The sequence below is a fragment of the Erinaceus europaeus genome, chromosome 9 (assembly GCF_950295315.1).
Source record: "Erinaceus europaeus chromosome 9, mEriEur2.1, whole genome shotgun sequence".
NCBI classification, from domain to species: domain Eukaryota; kingdom Metazoa; phylum Chordata; class Mammalia; order Eulipotyphla; family Erinaceidae; genus Erinaceus; species Erinaceus europaeus.
The window spans coordinates 43,922,473-43,947,586 of NC_080170.1; the positions used below are offsets into that span (position 1 = coordinate 43,922,473).

The 25,114-nt window shown below is 38.8% G+C and overlaps 1 protein-coding gene across 2 annotated transcripts in view; it reads right to left on the reverse strand.

Moving 5' to 3' along the window:
• ACBD6 (acyl-CoA binding domain containing 6) overlaps window positions 1-25,114 on the reverse strand; it is a 130,873-nt gene that overhangs the window by 77,038 nt on the left and 28,721 nt on the right. For both annotated transcript variants that reach the window (XM_060197775.1, XM_007525847.3), the window contains one exon: window positions 3,955-4,037. In XM_060197775.1, coding sequence (XP_060053758.1) covers window positions 3,955-4,037 — 83 coding nt within the window. The remainder of the gene's footprint in view (window positions 1-3,954; window positions 4,038-25,114) is intronic.

Genomic DNA, 25,114 nt, shown 5'->3' on the forward strand with positions numbered 1-25,114 from the left:
ACATTAGTCAGGAAAGTTGCTCTAAGAGTGGAGCCTTATTAAATGGCTTGAGGTTTTACAACAAAGTTTATGTATGTTAAGGGATTAAAAATTGACTTTCAAAATCCATTTTATGCTTTTAAAACAAAATGTTTTTATGTTTATGTTTTTAAAAACAGTGGTTCTATAAATTGCACTTTTGTTCAAGTTTACTACTAACATCTATTGTCACTTTCACTTGCCGTTGAGCATAATTTTGTGAAGAAGCAGCAATAAATCTCAATTAAAACATAACTTTCCTTGGAAAAATTAAACACCAGAAACTATATTTGATCAAAATACAAGTAAAATTTAATGGACAATATATCTGGTCATTCACTAGAATAATCTAGCATTTTAGTATATAGTAATCCTTATCATGATCCAGTTTATTAAACTGCAGTTGTTATATTAAAAAATAAATTTCTGATCTGCTGCAGTAGTAACAAAATTACTGTTTGTAATGCTTAAGAGGCTTTCAGTGGCTCTGATAGTCATGTTTCATGTTTTACTAATATGTTATAGAATACAGAGATTTAGATCATATCATAAGAAGACTAATACTTAGGTGGTTTAATAAAATAAAGCTAAGACTAATCAGTTATGACCACAGCAGATTCATATTTCATTCCATTAACCATGAAGGTATCAGAACACTAAGAATATAGGTTCCTTAGAATTCTTAGGGATTCCGAAAAGGGATAAGGATGGCAATGTATTTTCTTATTTCCCTCATAGTAATATTGTTGTGCTTCCTAATCAAACAAACTCAAATCAGTGCCTGGTATTAGCTGACTGCTGGTCATTAACTGCATACTCTGACATGAAAGCCTGTTACCACTGATTTTCCTTTTAGAAAGCTACCTGGGAATTCTAAGCACTACATCTTTATGTCAGAAAACTCCCCTGAGAGAATTGAACATAAATATTAGTACAAATGCTATTTCCTTCTGTGAAGAGTAATTTTTTTCCAATGAATTTAGGTGAACCCAATTTTCCATTTGAAAATTAGAACTAATTTGTTTTATGTTAATAAGAAAAGTTCATGCAACTCAGAAAGGATTAGGAGCATCAGAAATTCCTATTCCTTGCTTCTGTTTCTAGAGGAACAATCTGAGACAAGTGTGTCATGTGACATATATATTTTTTTTGCCTCCAGGGTTATCGCTGGGGCTCGGTGTCTGCACCATAAATCCACTACTCCTGGAGGCCATCTCTTCCCATTTTTTGTTGCCCTTATTGTTGTTATTATTGTTAATGCTGTTGCCATTGCTGCTGCTACTGTCGGACAGGACAGAGAGAAATTGAGAGAGGAGGGGAAGACAGAGAGGGGAAGAGAAAGACAGACAAACACCTGCAGACCCACTCTACCACCTCTGTGAAGTGACCCCCCTGCAGGTGGGGAGCCAGGGGCTCGAAGTGGGATCCATAAGCTGGTCCTTGCACTTTGCGCCATGCGCGCTCAACAAATTTTAAGACATTCCTTAATACATACGACCCCTTAAAAGATTGTTGAAAAATACGTAACATTTACTCAGGAGATAGATATAATGGTTACGCAAAAAGACTTTCATAACTGAGGTTCTGAAGTCTCATGTTTAATCCCCTGCACCACCATAAGCCAGAGCTGAGCAATGCTCTGGTAAAAAGTAAAATTTACCATCTTAACTACTTCTAAGTGTACAGTTCAGTATTGTTAAATATGTTCACATTGTTATGCAACCAACCTCCAGAACTTTTTCAGCCTACAAAATAAAACTCTCCACTCAACAGATCAACTCCACTTCCTTGAGTTCCTGACAACCACAGTTTTACTTTGTTTCTATTCCTAAGACCTCAGATAAAGTGGTCAGGAGGTGGCGCAGTGATGGGGCTTTGGACTCTCAAGCATGATGTCCTGAGTTCGGTCCTCAGCAGCACACGTCCAACGCTTGACGTCTCGTCACCCAATCTGGTCCCCTACGCCTACACTGAACTTCTCTGTTCCAGACTCTTGGAAACAGAGTTGGCAGTCAGCTGAGGTAAAGAACAAACACCTCATCACAGACCCCTGCAAGCAAGCGTCAACCCGGCTTTGACCTAGCACGTTATGATTGGGCCCTCCTCAATCGCTATCGAACAGGCCATGGCTGGTGCGCCGCTATGTTCCATCGCTGGGGAGCCAGAGACGACTCGAACTGCCCCTGAGGCTCCAGACAGACTATGACCCACATAGTCAATGACTGTCACCTCTCCAGATTCAAAGGAGGTCTCAAAACTTTACATCAGGCTCAACCTGACGCTGTTGACTGGCTACGGAAGAAGGGCAAACGCTAGAAGAAGAAGCAGCAGCACACGTGCCTGAGTGATATCTGGTTCTTACTCTCTCCTCCTCCTTTCTCATTAATAAATTAATAAATAAAAATCTAAAAAAAAAAGACCTCAGATAAATAGAATCACACTGTATTTACCTTCTGTATCTGGTTTATTTCATTAGTTTAAGTGTTCAAGAGTCATCCAAGTGTCAGAATTTTAATTTTTTTAAAGGAGCCCTTTTTATTTTATTATTATTTTTTAGTTTTATTTACTGGATAGAGAGAGAGAGAGAACTTAAGAAGGGGAGTATAAGAGGAGAAAAAGAGACACCTGCAGCACTGCTTCACCACTCGTGGGGGCCAGAGGCTTGAACCTAGGTCTTTACACACTGTAACATGTACATTTAACTGAGTGTGTCACCACCCAGCCCCATTATTTATTTTATTTTTGCCTCCAGGGTTACTGCTGGGGCTCAGTGGCTACACTAAGAATCCAGTGCTCTTCGTGGCCTTTTTTCCCACTGTTGTTGCTGTTATTGTTGGATAGGGCAGAGAGAAACTGAGAGGAAGGGGAAGACAGAGGCGAGGAAAAGAAGGAAAGACACCTGCAGACCTGCTTTACCATTTGTGAAGCAACCTCCTTGCAGGTGGGGAGTTGTGAACTCGAACTGGGATGTTTGAGCATGTCCTTGCACTTTGCACTGTGTGTGCTTAACCCGATGCACTATTGCCCAGCTCCCTCTTTATTTTATTTTAAGGGGATGTGGAGGGAGAGGGAGAGGGAGAGAGAGAGGGAGACAATGATTTGAGTTAACTGCTCAGTTCAGTTCTAGCAAATGGCAGTGCTAGGTTTTGAACTTGGGATTTCTGGGGCTCCAGGTATGCAAGTCTGGTGTGGTACTGCTGCATATCTCCCCATTCCAGAATTTCATTCCTTTTAAAGGCTGAATAATACTCCATATTATGTATGTGCTACACATTGCCAATGGACACTTGGATAGTTCTGATCTTGATTACTGTGAACAGTGCTGCTATGAACTTGGGTGTGTAAGTCCCAATTTATCTTTGAGATTCTGCCTCGTTTTGGATATAAAAGGAGAGATTGAATTCTGGATCATATGATAATTCTTTAATGTTTCCATAACATACTATCTTATACCAAAATGGATCTTAATTTATAGTCAGAGAAATAAACTATAAAACTCAAAGTCTTCTAAAGAAATAATGGTATTTTGGAAAACCAAGAATGGCTGAGACATAAAAAACCTCCCACTATCTAGAGATACCATCAAATCAGTTTCATTTTAAGAAAAAGTTCTCCACAAATGAAAAATTTCAGGATGAATATAATTTTAATTTTAATCTTTCTTTATTTGTTGGATAGAGAGAGCCAGAAATTGAGAGGGAAAGGGGTGATAGGAAGGGAGAGAGACAGAGGACACCTGCAGCCCTGCTTCACCACTTGCAAAGCTTTCCCCTTGCAGGTATGGACTGGGGGCATGAACCCAGGACCTTGAGCACTGTAACATGTGTGCTTAATGAGGTGTGCCACCACCTGGCCCCGAATATATGTATTATTAATACACACACACACACACACACACACACACACACCATTGTCAAAGAACAAAAGAGAAACTACCTTATGATTTCTTCTTGATACAGAGAACTAACAACTGGCCCACCAAAACCTGTCTTGGCTTCTTTTCCTTTCTTCTCTGGTAACTATTGGGGGGGGAGGGGGAGAGAAAAAAGAAACATGGATTAAAGAGCAGTGTGTATTTAACCTAGTCATAAAATATTAGTCAACCAAGGAATGCTAGATATTTGACCCTCCACCAAGGTCCCAATAACACCTATAACACTGCTTCACTACTCATGAAGCTTTCCCCCTGCAGGTGGACCAGGGACTTGAACCCAGGTCCTCATGCATGATAATATGTCTGCTCTACTAAGTGTGCTACCATCTAGCCCCATAAAATAAATCTTAAAAAAAAAATTCAAGACTTATCTTAAAACCAAAATTAAACACTTTAATTGAATTTATATAAAAAGACTAGTTTCACTGTAGAAAAATACAGGCACTTGCTACATACAGAATATTTCACAGTATTTTTGAAAAAGAAAGTTTTTTTTTTTTTAAGTCATTACTTTATATATTTAATAACTGGATTGAGGAAAAAGATCCTGGAGATATAACATATTTGGGCCTCAGTGGTGGTGCACCTGGTTGAGTGCACGTTACAATGTGCAAAGATCGGGGCTCAAGCTCCTGGTCCCCACTTGCAGGGAGAAAGCTTTTTGAGCTATGTAGCAGTGTTACAGGTGTCTCTGTCTTTCTCCACTCTATCACTCCCTTCCCTCTTAGTTTACTTAAATAAATAAATAATAATAATAATAGATACAACATCTTCTACCAGTTCCTTATGCTACTAGGGAACTAAAGTTTCTAGAAATGGCACTTTTTTTAAAAAAAAAAAGTATGAGTCAAATCAATTATCACTTTTATGACAAAAGGGTATGTTACAAATAATAACTTTTCATTATTAATTACAAAGTATCTGAGACTGATACTGACAAAGGAGTACTTAGTAAAACCCTAATTCCTCTTTTTTTCTTTTCTTCAGTCCTTCACTTCTTAGAGAATAAATTTTGGGGGCAAGGTAAATGAATGCTTTAAACTAAAGACCAACAAGCAAAATGGATGATTTATTTCTCCCTTAATTGAACTAGGAAAATTAAACAAATTCAGCTTCCTTTTTGAAACCTATCTTAATTGATACAGAATTATAAGTTGGTACATTTTCTTTTTTAATATTGCCCTATTGGGTAGGGGTAGATAGCATAATAGTTATGCAAAGAGACTCTTATGCCTGAGGCTCCAAAGTCCCAGGTTCAATCCCCTGTACCACCATAACCCAAAGCTGAGCAGTGCTCTGGTAAAAAAGAAAAAAAAAAAAAAAAAAAGAACAGAAATTTAATATTGCCCTACTGAGTTCAGTCTATTGAAAAGAAGTCTGTGTTACTATTTCTAAATATCATGGTTTTAGTTTGGATGCTTTAAGTTTTTTTTTCTCTTTTTTACAGGTTTTCAGCAAACTGACTATGATGAGCCTTGAGATGCTTATTTTTACATTTCTCTTTGTGGTTCAGTAAGTTTCTAGAGTCTATGGCAATGACTCCCAACTACAGAAAGTTTCATTATCCCCTTTCCTCCTCAAAGGATATCTGCACGATGTGAGTTGATTTTTTAAATTAAATTAAATTTAATTTTGTTTTTAGGGTTATAGCTGGGGCTCAGTGCTGGCACCACGAATCCACTGCTCCTGGAGGCCTTCCCCCCCCCCCCACTTTGTTGCTCTTGTTGTTGTTATTGGATAGGACAGAGAGAAACTGAGAGAGAAGGGGAAGACAAAGAGAGTGGAGAGAAGGACAGACACCTGCAGACCTGCTTCCCGGCTTAAGAAGCAACCCTTCTGCAGGTGGGGAGTGTTTTTTTTTTTTTTTTTTTTTTTATTGCAACATGTAAGTCTCATCTGGCATCTAACAAGGAGGAGACACCAGTATTTACTGCTGAACATCTCAAAATTAACAGGGTAGCCCTCCAAAAAAAAAAAAAAACTTACTTAACCCAAATCTCATTAAATAAAAGCTGAAAAGCTCTTACAGTTTTCATAAAATGCTTAAAATTACAGCTATTATTTATTGGTTGAATGCACAAGTTGTCATGTGCAAGGATCCAGACTTAAACCATGTGGACATCACTTCATGAGCAATGAAGCAGGTCTGTAAGTATCTTTTTCTCTCCTTCTCCCCTCTCAATTTCTCTCTGTCCTGTCAAATAAGAGGAAAAAAGACAAAGGGGGCAGAGGGGAATGGCCTCCAGGAGAAGTGGACTATAATGCCAGCACTGAGCCCAGAAATAACCCTGGTGGGCAGGGGTAGATAGCATAATGGTTATGCAAAGAGATCCTCATGCCTGAGGCTTCAAAGTCCCAGGTTCAATCCCCTGAACCACCATAAGCCAGAGCTGAGTAGTGCTCTGGTGAAAAAAAAAAAAGAAAGAAAGAAAGAACCCTAGTGGCAAAAAGAGAAGAAAGGAAAAGGAAGGAGAGGAAAAGAGAGAAGAAAACAATCTGCCAATCCTACCCCACATATTTTTCACTTTAGATATTTTCTTTCATCTCTGGAAGTTCCATTTGGATCTTTCTGTATCTTTCAGTTCTCTTTCTGCTATATTCATATTCACTCTACTTTCTCAGATATGCACGTATATATGTATATGTATCTATACATATATTTAAAATCAGTGCATTGCTCAGCTCTGGCTTATGGTGGTGCTGAGGACTGAACCTGGGTCCTCAGAATTTCTGGCATGAAAGTCTTTTGCATAATCACTGTGCTATCTCCCCCACCCCGTAAAATATACAGTGTCTATTTTCATCTGTATTATTTCTGCATCTGCCTTCATTGACAGTTTTTCTCTTGGATGCAGACTATTTCTTTCCTTTTTCTTCTTTTTCTTTTTTTTTCTTTGTTTTTTTATTTTTTTTTATTTAAGAAAGGATTAATTAACAAAACCATAGGGTAGGAGGGGTACAACTCCACACAATTCCCACCGCCCAATCTCCATATCCCACCCCTCCCCCGATAGCTTTCCCATTCTCTATCCCTCTGGGAGCATGGACCCAGGGTCGTTGAAGGTTGCAGAGGGTAGAAGGTCTGGCTTCTGTAATGGCTTCCCCGCTGAACATGGGCGTTGACTGGTCGGTCCATACTCCCAGTCTGCCTCTCTCTTTCCCTAGTAGGGTGGGTCTCTGGGGAAGCTGAGCTCCAGGACATATTGGTGGGGTCTTCAAGGTTATTGCTGGGGCTCAGTTCCTGTGAGATGAATCTTCCACTCCTGACAGCCATTTTATCCTTTTTATTTCCTTCTTCATTTGATAGGATGGAGAGAAAGTGAGGGTGGAGGGGAGGGAGATAGGGAAACACCTACATTACTTACTTCACTGCTCATGAAGCCTCTCCCTTACAGGTGGGAAGAGGGGGTGGCTAGAACCTGGGTACTTGTACATGGTAACATGTGTGCTTAACCACTGGCTTCCTAGACTGTTATATTTTCATGCTGTCTTTGCATGCTTTAAAGATTTTAATATAGGTGGTACACCGTAAAATTTATACTGTTAGTTACTATATTTTGGTGGGTCACTTATGCTTACGTCAATTTTGCTTTGGCATGAGTTTAGTTGAATCTATTTGATTCATTTGAAAGTGTAACTTTAAACCTTTGTTAGGTAGGGCAGAAGCAGAGTAGCCTTTAGTAGACTGCTTAATTTAGTTCCACTATGGAAGTAAAATCCTTCTGAGGTTTCTAACATACCCCAATATATTGCATTTGCTCTCTCTCTGACTAGAAGAAAATGAAATAATCTCAGTCTTATGTCAGCTACTATATTATCTGGCCTACTGTTATTTTGTATTTTCTCTCTCCAGTCTGCTAGTTTCCTCTTACATATATACACATTAATATTCAGCTCAGGAGAGTGAACTCTGTAGAGTTCCAGAACTCTGTCTATGCAAGAAGATCCTTCTCAAATATTGGGTCTTGCAATCAACCTAAATGAGTAAATGACTAGATAAAGAAGTTAAGGATGTGGTCCAGGAAGTGGTATAGTGGATAAAGCACTGAACTCTCAAGCATGAGGTCCTGAGTTCAATCCTTGGCAGCATATGTACCAGAGTGATGTCTGGTTCTCTCCCTCTCCTATCTTTCTCAATAAATAATTAGTTAAAAAAAAAAAGAAGTTATGGGATAATGAGATACACACTCAGTGGAATACTACTCTACATTTTAGAAAGATATTTTAGGGCTCAGGAGATGGTATAGTGGATGTGTATCAGACTTCTAAGCATGAGATTCTGAGTTCAATTCCTGGCATCCTATGTGTCAGAGGGTACTCTGGTTCTCTTTCTCATGCTAATATATATTTTTAAAAATCCCATGTAAAATGAACAAAAGAAACTTTATCATTCTTAGACAAAATGTCTGAAACTGGGTACTTATGCTAAGTGAAATAAGTAAAGGGTAAGAGACAACTACTGGTTGGTTGGTATCACTCTTATGTTGAATGTAGAAAACTAAAGCAAGCAAACTTGCAAAAGAGGAAGAAAGAAAGGGAGGGAGGGAGGGAGGAAGGAAGAGAGAAAGAAAGACTGTCTTCTAGACTTTATGAAAACTACTGCAGTTACCAGAGGGGTGGTGAGCACAAGAACTTTGGTGATAAGTATGATGAATTATATACTCACATCTATGGGTGTGGGTTATGCCCCTGAACTCTTAGTTTTGCAAACCAATATTAAGTTATTAGCCAATCAGGAAAATGCCTAGACTCTCATAGATCTCCCCTCCCTGCAATGAAGCCCAGAAACCAGTCCCAGGCAATAAGCACAGTCAACTGTGAGGATCACTTTGTTTCCCTACTTTCAGTTTCTCACTTTTAGTGAAATACTTGAAGATAAATGGTTTCATCTATTGTATCTAGTTTTCTATTTTAAGCAAAAAGGAAAATCTTGTCCCTACCTTGTCCCTACCATGACCAGGAGCAGAAGTTGTGCCAATGTAACTTAAAAACCAGCATGATAGTCTGGAGTAATATACCCTAAGTTCTATAACCATTGTTCATTGGTTGTTTATTTAAGTTACTTTTACTCATGAAGATATTGTAAAAATTTTTATGTAAAATGCAATATATTTTTTAATAAAGTCTTTAGGGAAAAACTGATTCCATAATTTGATTATAGTACCTTCCGAGTTTATTTTTTCTTTTTAGTATTAAACTAATTACTCTTTCAGGAACAACAGCACACAACATATTAGAACATTGGTGACTTTTTTGAGAGGTATATATTAGGAAGAAATGCTATTTTTAAATAATCTATCATTATTAGATTGAATTCGCAATAAAGCTGCCAAAGATGCATTAGTTATCCTTCCCATCCACTTCATCTACAAGAAGGGGTAAACTTTGGCTACTTTACCTTTCCAATTTCCACTGAGAAAATGTTTCTCACAGAGACTTAAGAAGTTTATTCCACTTCTTCCTACTCAAAATCCATTAAGTTACTTTTATGTTGTATCAGCAGTTAAAGAAAGAGACTCCAATTTGGCAGCCAATAGGGTAAAATTTGCCAATTCTATATTGCCTCAGACTATATTATTTGAGACATTGAGATTCTCCCTCACTTAAAAGGAAAAGGATAAATTGTAGACTTAATCCTTATCACTTGATTCAGATTCCACCATAGTTCAAACTTCCTTTGTCATCTGAAAAAGTAACTACTTCAAAAATTAGGGGGTTAGGTGCAGTGGGTTAAGCACATGTGGCGCAAAGCGCAAGGACCAGCATAAGGATCCTGGTTTGAGCCCCAGCTCCCCCTATCTGTCTTTCTCTCCACCCCCTCTGTCTCCCCTCCTCTCTCGATTTCTCTATTTATCCTACAACAACAATAACAGTGACATCAATAATAATGACAACAACAAGGGCAACAAAATGGGGAAAATGGCCTCCAGGAGCAGTAGATTTTTATTGCAGGCATGGAGCCCAGCTATAACCCTGGAGGCAGAAAAAAAACACACACACACACACACACACACACACACACACACACACACACACACACACACACACACACACACACACACACTCATAACAAGTTGGGTAGGGAAGACAGCATAATGGTTATGTAAACAGACTCTCAAGCCTGAGGCTCCAAAAATTAACAGGTTGCCATATGCATACAGAAAATTCTTACTTCTATGTGCTATGTTTTATGTCTTCCACTTTACTGTTTTGCCTGCTTAATTAGGTCTAGCTGTATGATGTGGGATAAAGTACTCTCTCTGCCTTGGCTTTACAATTCTTCAGAATTACTATTCTTCTCTTATCACTCTCAGATTTATTCAGAGCAGTCTTCTAGACAAAGAAAAAAAACAATGTTAATTTTATGGTTTTACAGTTTCAAACTAGACAGGTTTATAAGCAAAACCATCCAGAAGTTTCAGAAATGCTCTTCTCATTTTCTAACTCTCTATCAAGGGATGCCCCTAGGGAAAGAAACTTGGGCAGACAGTAATCGTTTTCGACAGCAGCAATTACATGCAAGGCTGGAGATTAGAAGACCATTAATGTGTGTGCAGTAATTGCTCTGGTATTTTCTATTACTGCTGAGGGTCAGCTCAGAGAGGATTCATGATGAACTTCACCTTGGATACAGTTGGTCCTGGAACTCTGCTCTAAGAAAGCACATGAAGAGTGACACAAATGCAAAAGATAAGCACAACATAGCTTCCATTAGGAGACTGATCAAGCTGAAATAGGAATAAGAAAATGCAATTCTAAATGGCATTTCTACTCATACCTTTCAATTAATTGTGAAGATTATTATTTTTTAAATTTTTATTTATTAGCTAGAGACAGAAATTGAGAAGGGAGGGAGAGATACCTGCAATCCTGTTTCACCACTTGTTTTTTTAAAATTTTATTTATTTATTCCCTTTTGTTGCTCTTTTTTTTATTGTTGTAGTTATTATTGTTGTTATTGATGTCATTGTTGGATAGGACAGAAAGAAATAGAGAGAGGACGGGAAGACAGAAATGGGGAGAGAAAGACAGACACCTGCAGACCTGCTTCACCACTTGTGAAGCGACCTCCCATGCAGGTGGGGAGCCAGGGCCTCAAACCGGGATCCTGCCATGGCTTTGCGCCACGGCCGGACTCCCGTTTCACCACTTGTGAAGCTTTCCCCCCCTGCAGGTGGGGGCTGGGGGCTTGAGCTCGGGTCCTTGTGGATGGTAATATGTGTACTCAACCAGGTGTACCATCACCCGGTCCCCACTGAAGATTATTTTTAAAACCTCAAGCATGAAACTTGATTAAATGTTGATCTTTCACAAAAGTCCAACAAAAGTTTACTGAAGTACTTGGAAATCATTAACTAGAGGGTCTTATAAACCTAGAAAAGTTGGAAACATCATAAAGACAGAAAATTTACCCTAAAAACAATAGGAACATAGACTAAACACATATCCTTGGTACCTTCTTCTTCCATACAGATACTGGAAACAGCTCAATAACTAAAATAAGTCTGGAAGAAAAGATGAGTACACCTAGAGGAGGAGGCTGTGGGGGATAAGGCCTTTATTCTGGCATCAAACTCGAACCTTTCAGAGGCTCGGCCATTTGATGAATATAATTAATAACATAAGCCAGAGCGAACTGAGCAGTGTTCTGGTAAAAATCAATTAATTAAATAATTAGCCTGGCAAGTGGCATGGGATTACACATGCTACATATGCTCCTGTACACGGGGGAGTCTTGCCTAAAGTTCCTAAACCAACCACACGAGAATGAACTGCATAAAAGCACTCTTCTGTTTCTTTTTCTTACAAATTAATAGGAATGTGCATAAACACCATTCCCACTACCAAAAGACTGTGTCCCATCCCATGCTCCCCCCTCCCAGCCCCATGAAGCTGAACATGCACTCTTACCCTCAACCCAGGGTTTTTACTTTGGTGCCCTATTCTAAGAACAGAGAGGGAAACTCAAAGCAGGATTTGAGTGAATTTGGAGTAGGGCACTCTTGTGTTTCTTCAGTGAATTTTGTCATTCTTTTTTTTTTAAATTTTATTTATTTATTTTCCCTTTTGTTGCCCTTGTTGTTTTATTGTTGTAGTTATTGTTGTTGTTATTGTTATTGATGTCATCATTGTTGGATAGAACAGAGAGAAATGGAGAGAGGAGGGGAAGACAGAGAGGGGGAGAGAAAGACAGATACCTGCAGACCTGCTTCACCACCTGTGAAGCGACTCTCCTGTAGGTGGGCAGCTGGGGGCTCGACCGGGATCCTTGTGCTTTGTGCCACCTGTGCTTAACCCACTGTGCTACCGCCCGACCCCAAATTTTGTCTTTCAAAAGGAGCCACTGTTCTGATTCACCTTATCTCCTTCCCTCTCCCTAAATATATGTAATTTTTCTGTGATCACTGATTCCAAGTTTCCTTTGCTGAGACTGTTTTTAGGACTTCGAGGGTAGACAGGGACAGCCTGTATACATGAACCTATGTAGCGTGTGTAACCCCATGCCACTTGCGATGGTGGAAGTCAACAATGTTGTAATGTGCAACCTAGCTCATATCTCTCTCTTCTTTGGAATCCTATTACATGGGAAGGGTTGATACATATCTGGTCATTTATACAAAACTCTTAAAATTTCCAAAGGGAGTGGTCCAGGAGGTGGCATAGTGGATAAAGCATTAGATTCCCAAGCATGAGGTCGTAAGTTCAATCCCCGGCAGCACATGTAGCAGAGTGATGTCTGGTTCTTTCCTTCCTCCTACTTTTCTAAAAAACAAATTAAAAATCTTAAAAGAGAAATAAAAAATTTTCCAAAGGGAAAAAAAATCAAGAAAACATTAAACCTGACAAACCACATGTATTTACCCAAGATGCTGCCTTAGATGGAAAAAGTTTAATTTAGTAGTTTTTAAAAAGGATTTTATTTATTTATTAATGAGAAAGATAAGGAGGAGAGAGAAAGAACCAGACATCACTCTGGCACATGTGCTGCCGGGGATCGAACTCAGGACCTCATGCTTGAGAGTCCAAAGCCCTATCACTGCGCCATCTCCCAGACCACAATTTAGCAATTTTTGATTCAAAATATAAAATGAGGCCATTTGCATGTAATTGTAATAAATTCTAATGCAGCAAGACAACAACATAGACTCAAAATGTAAATATAGCAATATACAAGGAGAATTTCTTGGTACTCATTATGTCCATATTTCTATAAAAATATTTACTACATCTGTGATTTGGAGGCGGCTCTCTGAAATAAGGTTAACACCCTTAGCAATTAGCAAAATTGGAGTAATTTATTCTAAAGTATTTATAATATTTTATGACAAAATAAACTTATAGGCTATGTGGTTAAATGTAAACAATAAATATTATAATCTATGATAATTACTTAACTTATTTATTTGCTTATTTAGTTTTTCCAGTTTTTTCATTTAATTTTCTTTATTCAATGCTAAGACAGAGAAAAATCTAAAGGTAAGGGGAGATAGAGAGAGAGAGAGATACCTGTAGCACTTCTTGACAGCAAGTGTAACTTCCCCTCTGCAGGTGGGGGCTGGGGACTTGAACCCAGGTCCTTGTGCATTGTGATGCACATGCTCAATCAGATGCACCACCACCTGGCCCTCTGCCTATTTACTTGTTTGTTTATTTATTTAATTATTACCATCACAGCACTGCTCAGCTCTAGTTTATGATGGTGTTTGAACCCAAACTTGAGAGCCTTATGCTTGAAGTCTTTTGAATAATCACTGTGCTGTCTCTTGGGCCCTAAGAATGATGTTTAATTAATTAATTTTTAAATTTGTTTTGTATCTAAGTCTTGGCATCTGCATGATTCCACTGCTACCAGTGGAGCACTTGCACATCCCCTCCCCTCCTATTAGTTTCTGATAGAGACGGGGGGGAGGGAGGGCAAAAGAAAGTGATCACTTAAATATTTTCAATATATGGATCATAAATCTTAAAAACAAAATAACTGTCTTATCTTAAAGAGCTGTAAGGTGAGTTTCTCTTCATTCTAGATGAACTTCACTCTGCTGCTAAAACAAGTGGCCCTAATCTACTTACCTATCCATGCTTCATAAAACTAATGAACTACAAATAAACTTCTTTTCATTTTCTAAACATTCCAAATTCTCTTATGCCTTTATTTCTTTACACCTGGCTTCCTCTTTCCATAATGCCAATCCACTTTCTCATTCTTTCTACTTGTTTTGTTTTGTTTTGTTAGCAGAGCACTGTTCAGCTCTGGCTTAATGGTGGTGCAGAGGATTGAACCTGGGACTTTTGAGCCTCAGGCATGAGAGTCCATTTGCATGCCATTATGCTATATACCCTCTGCCCATCCACTTATCCCACATCTGCTAGTTTTCTTGATGTGCAAGAGGAAGAAAATATTGTTGCATGATTGGGTATATTTAAATTGAAACGTCTTTTTAATTATTAAAACAGCCATGCCATATCTACATTAAAATTTACTTTTAAATAGTAATGTACAAAACAACAAATCAGATGTCAAAAGTTTAATAAATATATTTACTTGGCCAAGAAACCTTGCTGCTTCTAAGTGATTTATTTTCATTTCTGGTAGTCAGAACTAAAATTACTTCACCTTCACTACTAAAAACCAAAAGTTGAGATACTTAAATAGAGAATACCAATAATAACTTAGGAAGAGAATCAACAAAGAGAAGGTAACAACCCTCAAAGAATACCAGGAAACCTGCCATCCATTTTATAGGCAGTCTTTACCACAACCCTGATCTAATTACTCCAGGTCTTAAGTTACTCATTTATAAGTTGGCTAAAGTAACCAGTAAACACTCCTTTGGGGCCCATCATTTGTAACACTGATTGATTGGTAGGCTGCTTCCCAGAATAGGTCTGACCCCGAGTTTATAATTAGGCTGCATAATGTGGAAACATAATGCTGGTTCACCATCTTGCTTTATGAGATGGTATGGCCATATAAAATGGAATAGTTTAATTAAATGTATTGTGAATGCTAGTCTTACCTAAAACCCATAAAATCCTATCTTCTTTTTTTAAAAGCAACATCATATAGCCAAAAAGCTGGTAGTTATGAATCTACAAATGGCCTAGGAAAGTGTTATATTTCACTGCATATATGTATTAGTTCCAACTTATTCATTAATTATATTTCAAAGTTATTGTTTCCTAGTGCAGAGTATAATGTGACTCAGACATTATACTTAAACATCCGTATGAAATGCAATTATGGAAACCATGGTAAGGAGGTTGGTCATGTTCTTTTTTGCCTTGTCCTTTTGTTACATCTATAGACAGGAAAAAAAACCATGTAATACTGTTCTTAAGCTAAGTGATAGCATTAAATATATTATTATAAAACATTTTAAGGAAAAATTTAACACAAGTTTTTGGACAAGTATCGTCTGAAAGGTGGTCATTATTACAGGTTTGGTATTTATTTTTTGAAGGTTTTATATACACCTTCATACACAGACTTTTTTCATTCTAAAATTCCCTTTCAAATAGGAAAAGACACATTTTTGGTGCCTCAGGCATAAAGGTCTTTCTGCATATTCACTATGCTATCTTCCCCAAGTAATTTTTAACTTGCTTTTCTTGCCAATTATCATGTGTGCATATGTCCAAATTTCAAATGACTATATTGTTTTCATTGTATGGACAAGCCCTATTTAATTTAACCAGAGGTTTACATTTGCATGTTCAGCTGTTTCCTTCTTTCCTCTCTCCCCCCTCTTTTTCCCTTCTTCCTCTCCCTCTTCTCTCTCTTTCCTCTTACAGGTAATACTGTAGTAAGCCTTTTTTTATTTAATCACCTTGCTATTAAACACGTGGCTCACTTGATGTGGTAGGAAAATTAAGACAAGTTTATTCTCTCTGACAGCTTCCTTACACTGACTTAGAATTTGTGCTCTGTTATATGTAAGAATGCATACTTGTTGCTTCTCTTAATAAAATATACTACAGAGGGTATGGGAAAAGCACAATGGATTTTCAGAGGGACATTTTCATGCCTAAGGCTCCAAGTCCCAGTTTCAGTCCCTGACACCACTATAAGTTAGAGTTGAACATTGCTTGGATCTGTCTATATCAGGGGGAAGAGAAGGCCACGGTGGCTTTCCTCATGACTGCAGATTTGTCACACTTAAACTCAACAAAGAATTGTGGAGAAAAGCATGATTTTTCAGGAATTTTAAGTTTTTATTTAGGAAAAGTGAAAGCACACATAATGGAGGACAATTGAGGGGTGGGGGTGGGAAGCAAATGCATCTATGTCCACACATGGGGACAGGCAGAGAATGAGAGCAACATTTTTTTACTTATATTTTTATACGCTTACCTAATTACTTCTGAAGAATGAATTCCTAGAAGTTAATAGCCACATTTTATAGTTTCAGTTTAGACCCATTGAGTAGTACATTGTTGGACTAGGAAAAAATAGCCTGATGTTTCTCTTAGCAACATGTGAGTATTCATTAAAGGATGGGAATTATCAAGTCCTCAGTGAATATTGTGCACCCACTGTGAACATGACCTCGCATTGCTGCTTTTTTTTTTCCCCAGAATTTTTTTCCAGGTAAATCATATGACTACAAATCATGAACTGGCATTTTACAATAAAGGACAGAAGCAGTATAAGACAATACTACTACATAGAATTGGGGGAGGGGAGAATTTTAACTTTAAAACTGTGTAGACTATGCTTTTCCTTTAGATAGTATTTACCTACTTACATTGTTGTTGTCTGTTAATACTTGTCTCTCTCTAAATTTTAAGCTCCAAGAGGGTACAAGACAAGTATGCATTTCTTTTTTTTTTTTTTTAAATTTATTTTTTAACCAGAGCACTGTTCAGCTCTGGCTTATGGTGGTGCGGGGGAATTGAACCTGGGACCTTCGGAGCCTCAGGCATGAGGGTTTGTTTACAGAACCACTATGCTGTCTCCCCTGCACAAGTATGCATTTCTACTCAACTTCAGTATTTCCTCCAGTTCTGGCCAAAAAGCTTTAGTATAAGTCAGAACAAAGACTCCCTTTCTGCCTGCCAATCTCTGTCTGAGTAACCAAGCTTCACTGTCAATGCCCCGTTGAGATTGCTATCATCAAAGGATTTGATCACAGAAAAATAGACACCATAGAATTTAGACTCAAACTGATGATAACATCTTTTTCCTCTTATGTCATTTCTTCTTCTAAGAAGTACCCTGATTTGTATTGTGATTCAATTCCTGCAGTGTACTCAGGGTTCAATCCATCACATCTGCTCTCTGATCCTTTCTTTTTTTTGCTCCCAGGTTTATTGCTGGGGCTCAGTGCCTGCACCATGAATCCACTACTCCTGGAGGCCATTTTTACCCCTTTTGTTGCCCTTGTTGTTGTAGCCTTGTTGTGGTTATTATTGTTGTTGATGATGTCGTTCGTTGTTGGATAGGACAGAGAGAAATCGAGAGAAGAGGGAAAGACAGGGAGAGAGAGACACCTGCAGACCTGCTTCACCGCCTGTGAAGTGACTCCTCTACAGGTGGGGAGCTGGGGGCTTGAACCAGTATTGGTATGCATGAGACCCCTTCTGTTTCATTTGGTTTAAATCCCCCCTGCTTAACACTATTCTATTTACATAACCACTTCATTCTATTTACATAACCACTGTTAACAAGTTCCACCCTCCCTCCAGGGCATTTGTGGTTCAGTGAGAGGATTCTCGCCTAATCTGCCCCCTCTTTGTCACACTCTGATTTTCACCAGTCACTTTTCTCTCCACCCTCTCTATGTCACATCCTGTTTCCACCTTACTTGGCAAGTATATATAAAGACAGCATTGTGAGTTTTACAGTACTTTACTTTGAGTTTAACTTAGCTCGACTTAGTGCTGCGTCCTGCATGAATAAAGAGATACTGCCTACAGCTCAACCATGAGTCCCTGGTCGTCTGTTACCCGCCCGTGAAGCCAGCCCGGCGAAAACAATCTAACCCGTCGAAAACAACAAACCAGGATCCTTACGCTGGTCCTTGCGCTTTGTGCCACATGCGCTTAACCCAGTGCGCTACCGCCCAACCCCCTCTCTGACCCTTTCTTATCTTTGCCATACTCTAAAATGGGAAGACCAGCACATACATAGTAACTTGGATGTAAAGTATTAAAATTAGTAATATTTGTGATTTAAAAATATTTATCTATTTATTACTAGAGAGAAACTAAATGAGGAGGGAGAAATACTAGAGCACTGCTCAATTCTTTCTTATATTGGCACTGCAAGTTGAACCTGTGACTTCAAAGGCCTCAGCTGTGTAAGTTGCTGCTCTAACAAGCTGAGCTAACTCTCTTGGCCCTACAGTTAGTGGTAGTTTTGGTGTCAAATTAGAAATTGTATTGAATGACTGGAAGTCTTACTTTGCATGGATTTGTATATTGCCTTCACTCAATACTGAGACACAAAACAGCAGCCTTTTAAGTTTTAAATCCAATCCTTTGTGATATATTTTTTCTAATAAACATATATTTTCTGTTTGGATAAAAAAAAACCCCTAATTCATGTAACTGATAGATTTGACATATGTGGAGAAAAACTGTATTTTCCAACTCTAAATTAAAGGAATATGACTTAGACTTAACTAAATCAGTCATTTATGATTCAACGTTTGCTATCATGCAGCCACAAGAAAGGAAATGTATTCACTTTTTCCTCTGAATAATTCCTCTATAATTTCCTCCTTAACACAGTCTACCATGTGTTATGCTATCACTCACTGATATCCGCAACAATTCTAACACTGCATCCCATTGATTTTTGGTAGCATATTAATAAAATCTTTGCCTGTGTTAAATATTATAGTTGGTATAATAATAAAAATAATTTATGTTTGCATTACACCCTATGGTTTATACTCCTTTCTACATATATAGTCTCAAATGAATTATAATCTTTTATCACTTTAAAAATGACAATATACTACAAATCTCCAAAAGCAAATCATGTCAAATACTGTAAATAAGATTTTAACAATGAAAGACCAATAGAAGTATAAAGAAATTAACCTGACACTTCATTCTTATCTTACTCCAAAATAACTCCACATTAACAGTGTGTTCATTTCCCCAATTTAAGCTTTTTTAAAAATACATACTAAATTACCTTATATTGTATTTCAATCAATTGCCTAAGCTGAGACTACAGTGTCATAAATAAAATACCCCATCATAAATTTCTCAAAAGACATAAAATCAAAGACACGAAACACCTACAAATTAAATGCCAACAAACAAACAAACAAACAAAAAAACCCACAACCTAAAAATGAGAAGGAATGTATGAAATTCAAACTGATCAGTTATCTAGTCCATTCTTTTCTGAGCCAACTTAATCATTATCCTCTGGACCAATATTAAAATTATAACCATGCACCAAAATCATCTTGGTCTAGCCTTTTCATTTTATGTTTTCTTATAAATTATGGAGCTATGGGGAAAAAGTCAATCACCTTTCAGATGTTTGACTGCAAAAGCACTACTTAGAATACCAATGATATGAGTTATTTAAATACAGGACTCTGCACGAAATGAGAGCTATCTGTAAAACAGCACACACTTAAACTAGGGTCTATGTTACATTTCAAATAGTAGATCTCAAGTCTCCCATGATTCTATATTTACACAAATGCTATGGAAATCCAGCACGCAGAAATTTATTTTTAAAGCCTAGGGAAGAGAGTAACATAGCTTTTACTATTTTCATACAAACAAAAGCTGTATCCACATCTTATATCCAGGAACTAGAGACCCCTTTGTTAGGGCTGGGTAGACAGCATAGTGGTTATGCAAAAAGATTTTGCCTCATGAGATTGGCTGAGGCTCCAAGGTCCCAGGTTTAATCCTCTACACCACTATAAACCAGACCTGGGCAGTGCTCTGAAAAAATTTTTGTTTGTTTGTTTGTTTGTACTCACTATAAAATATACCATAAGAGAATATATAAAGTTGTGCTCAGTTTTTAATTGAAAATTAACAGATAGTCTTGGAAGAAAGAATAACTGACACTTCATTTTTTCCCAATAGACATAAGGTAATAAAGATTGCAGGTTTTACCTATGGATAAAAATGACTAAACAAAACCAAGTATGGTTGGTACAGCAAAATACCCAAGATACATGGTTTTTAGCTTCCACAAAGGTTTATACCGGTGTGTTTCTCAAAAACTTTTCACACACACACACATACACAACACAAATACATATTTGTAAACACAAACTAACTACAGCTTTTATAACTAAAGTTATATATCTAATGTGCTGAAACTTTAGAAACTTAAGATGTGTAGATCTGGTCTTAGGGGTTCCAGTAACTGTCAAACCCTGACTTTAAGTAACTCAAAGTACCCTCTATTGGGGCCATCTGGTTGTCAGATATGTTACTTTTTTCATTATCCAGAGTTTATATTACTCAAGAGTTGGTTTATAACCTGGGAAAAAAAGTGAAGACTATGAAAGAATATCACATTTACTACTGAGTGGCAAGAAAGACTCAGAACCAGAAGATAATAGCGTAAGACTCAGAGGAGACTCAGTTGAAGCACCTGAAAACTGCATGGAGCTATACTTGCTCCCGACCCCTATTTAAATATCCTTGAAAGACACCACAAACACAAAGCTGTACCTCTGTGTAATCAATATTATAAAACATCAGAAAATGTTGTAATGATTTTTTTTTTAAGTCGAGACTCAATGGCAGAGTAATTGAATTGGATGATTTTTGTGATTTTATATGTATTTACAAATATACAAGAGGGAAAACGTAAAAACTAAATGATTTGGTATTTTGTGTTTACTGGGAAAATCAGTCCAGAGTGTGTTAATCCTTTAAAAAATTCCTTTTAAAAAATTATTATTATTGCCGGGATAGCCTGAGGGTACTTCTTCCCGAGCTAGTGCTCTCTGGGTTGGAGAGAACTCAACTGGAGCCGATCCAGGCTGCTGCGTGGGAGAGGGATCAGGAACTCGTGCAGCACCAACTTTGCAGGAGATACACTCTGGAACTCTCCGAGCCGGAAAGCAATTTCCAAGTGTCTTTAATCAGAAGAGCAGCTGTTTTTATACTCTCCAAACAGGATGTAATATAGAGAGGGTGGAGAGAAAAGTGACTGGTGAAAATCAGAGTGTGACAAGGAGGGGGCGGAACAGGCGAGAATCCTATCACTGAACCACCAATGCCCTGGAGGGAGTGCTTTATGTAAATGTAAAAGTGATTTATGTAAATAGACCAAAGCTTTGAATGGGTTCAGTAAATCCCTATATAGGCATATGGTTAAGCAGAAGCCAGGGGGAGGTGGCATACTACCCAACATATTATTATTTGCCACAAGGGTTATCTCTGGGGCTCGGTGCCTACACTATGAATCCATTGCCCCTGGAGACCATTTTTTCCCCTTTTGTTGCCCTTGTTGTTTATCGCTGCTGTTATTATTGTTGTCATTGCTGTCACTGTTGTTAGATAGGACAGAGGGAAATCGAGAGAGGAGGGGAAGACAGAGAGGGGGAGAGAATGTTAGACACCTGCAGACCTGCTTTACCTCCTGTGAAGCAACCCCCGGCCCCCTGCAGGTGGGGAGTTGGGGGCTTCAACCGGGATCCTTGCGCCAGTCCTTGTGCTTTGCACCATGTGTCCTTAACCCACTGCGTTACTACCTGGCCCCCCTAAAAAATTCTTAAGATGACATATAATTAATCATTATTACTACAATAGTTCAGCTATATTACAGAATTAGTTTATATTAGGTAATGTAGCCTAAAAAGATTCAACAAATTTTAACTGAACTGAATTTCAGTGGATAACCTAACATTATCACCTTTAATTTTACAACACAAATAGATCTAAGAGTAATGTACTTTTAAGTATAGAAATCTAATAGAATACTAGAGTAATAAATAAGAATATAGAGGGGTCATGCGGTAGCTCAGTGGGTTAAGCGCACATGCTGGAAAGTGCAAGGATACTGGTTCAAGCCTCCCCACCTCCACCCTACCCCCGGCTCCCCACCTGCAAGGGGGTCGCTTCACAATCAGTGAAGCAGATCTGCAGGTGTCTTTCTCTCCCCGTCTTCCCCTCCTCTTTTGATTTCTTTCTGTCCTACCCAACAACGACAGCAATAACAACAATAATAACACTGATAAACAAGGGCAACAAAAAGGAAAAAAATAGCCTCCAAGAGCAGTGGATTCATAGTGCAGGCACTGAGCCCTAGCGATAACCCTGAAGGCAATAAACCAACAAACAAACTTTATAGACCCAAAATACTACACAAACTAAAACAGTCAATATGTAGAAAGGACAGAGATTAAAAATAACAAAAATGATGCGGGAGTCAGGCGGTAGCGCGGCGGGTTAAGCGCACATAATGCAAAATGCAAAGACCGGCATAAGGATTCCGGTTTGAGCCCCCTGCTCCCCACTTGCAGGGGAGTCGCTTCTTAGGTGGTGAAGCAGATCTGCAGGTGTCTTTCTCTTCCCGTTTTCCCCTCCTCTCTCCATTTCTCTCTGTCCTATTCAACCACGACATCAATAACTACAACAATAAAAGAATAACAAGGGTAACAAAAGGGGAAAAAAAGGAAGTAATTAGAAAATAATAATAATAATGCTTAAGAAACTGAGTATATCTACTATTTTTTTTATTTGGACAGTTGGGAATATTAAGATTTTTATTATACATGTAAATATATTTTTGGGGATTGATTTCCTTCCCATTCCTCATATTTGGATCATGGGCATGAGTTTTGTGTATCAAGACATTGAAAATTTCATTTATCTTATATCTGTACAATAGTGTACTATACCATTATTATTATTTATTTTCCCTTTTGTTGTCCTTGTTTTTTATTGTTGTATTGTTGTTTATGTTGTTGTTTGTAGTTATTGTTATGTTGTTGTTAGGAAGACAGAGGGGGAGAGATAGACACCTGCAGATCTGCTTCACCACCTGTGAAGCAACTCCCCTGCAGGTGAGGGTCCAGGGACTCGAACCTGGATCTTTATGTCGGCCCTTGCACTTCATGCCACATGGCTTAACCAGCTGTGCTACTGCCCAACCTCCTCCTTAAGCATTATTTTAAATTAAACAGCTAAGACAGGATTACTGGGGACGGACACAATGTTAACATCTTATGTGGAGATAGTCCTCCGAGTTTTTAGGTAGTAATGTGTCCACTTTCTTAGTAATATCATCAACATCCCTTTGCTATAGTTATTAATATTAAATACTAAATGATATCAAGTAGTATAAAAGATTTAAACACAGACATACATGCAACATGTATACACATTATTGTGACAATTTAATAAAACATCATCACCAAAATTGAAGTTCTGTGTTGTTATAATTCGGAGGCTCCAGCTGGCCGGGCTAGCTTCATGGGCGGGTAGCAGAGACGACCAGAGACATAGGGCTGGGCAGGGAAGCTGTATTTCTTTATTCAGGAACAACGATTCATAAACTAAGACAAACTAATCACCAAACAGAACTCTGCTGCCTCTTTGCCCCGCGACGGCGCCAAGCACTCTCTTACTCTTCCACTCTGGAACCCTCTCGGGGTTCCTTGGGGCGGGGCCAAGCGGCCCGCGAAACTAGCAGGACTGATCCAAATTTTCTTGGCAGGGGGAGAGCTAGAACAACCCAATGTAAAGCATACAACAGGCTGCAGCCCTGCCCACCATGCCTGCTGCCCTGCTCTCAGCGGCTGAGCAGCATGGGGGGAGCCCACGGCAAATCCCCCGTGCCACGAGGCGGAAAGCCGGCTCATGCGGGCTGGTGTTGGGCGGAAACCACAGAGTGGTCCAGAGATAAATGTTCCAGAAACAGCTAAACAGTCTCATGAAGAAAGGGCAGAGGCCTTTGGAGATCTCTGCACAAGCAGAAGAGAAGGCCATAGTGCATAGGTAGCCAAATTGTCACTTATCTGGGGGATGGGAAGGTCATGTCCCACATTGTAGGTGTCATATATCATTATCTCTGGGCTGGCTTCACGGGTGGGTAACAGAGAAGACCAGAGACACACGGCTGAGCTGAGAACACAGTTTAATCTTTATTCACAAGCAGGCAAACATGTGCTCTCCTGTCTTTCACCTCCCGCGGCAGAGAGGGACTCCTAAACTAATCACCACACAGATCTGTCCTGCATCCTTCTTCTTTGGCGACTGAGGCAGGAACCCAGGAAGTACGTAGGGTAGGGGGTGGGGAGAAGGGAGTAGCGCGGAAACTAGCAAGGGCTAAACCAAATCTCCCGGCAGGGGAGTGAGACCAAAACCAATATGAAGCATACAACAGTTCTGGATTCACTAGCTTAAAATACTTTTCAGTGGGGCCGGGTGGGGTAGCACAGCAGGTTAAGTGCACGTGGTGCCAAGCGCAAAGACAGGTGTAAGGACCCCAGGTCACGGCCTGGCTCCAGCCCTCTAGCGCCAGTCACTTCACAGGCGGTGAAGCAGTCTGCAGGTGTCTATTTATCTCTCCTCATCTCTGTCTTCTCCTCCTCTCTCGATTTCTCTCTGTCCTATCCAGCAACAACAGCAATAACAACAATAACAACAAAAATGAGAAAAAATGGCCTTCAGGAGCAGTGGATTCATAGTGCAGGCTCTGAACCCCAGCTACAACACTGGAGGCAAAAAAAAAAAACTTTTTCAAGATAGTATACCTATATTAAAAAGTCAATGTTCATATTAGTATATGTTTATGTAAACACATGTCTTTTTTCTTATGTAAAATAAGACTAACTATATTCATTCCATGCTAAAATGTCTCCTACCATAAATCTAAATATAAAAGTGATATTTCTAGATACTTACATGTACTGTAAATCCTCACCAAAAACACTGAGAATTTGGTTTCAGAATAAAGAATAAACAGAGTGTCTCTTCTTTTTTTGCCTCCAGGGTTACTGCTGGGACTAGATGCCTGCATTACAAATCCACTGCTCTTGGAAGCTATTTTTTCTTTTTGTTGCCCTTGTTGTTTATCGTTGTTGCTGTTACTGCTGTTGTTGTTGTTGGATAGGACAGAGAGAAATGGAGAGAGGAGGGGAAGACAGAGGGGGAGAGAAAGACACCTGCAGACCTGCTTCACCATCTGTGGCTTGACCTGGGATCCTTAAGCTGGTCCTT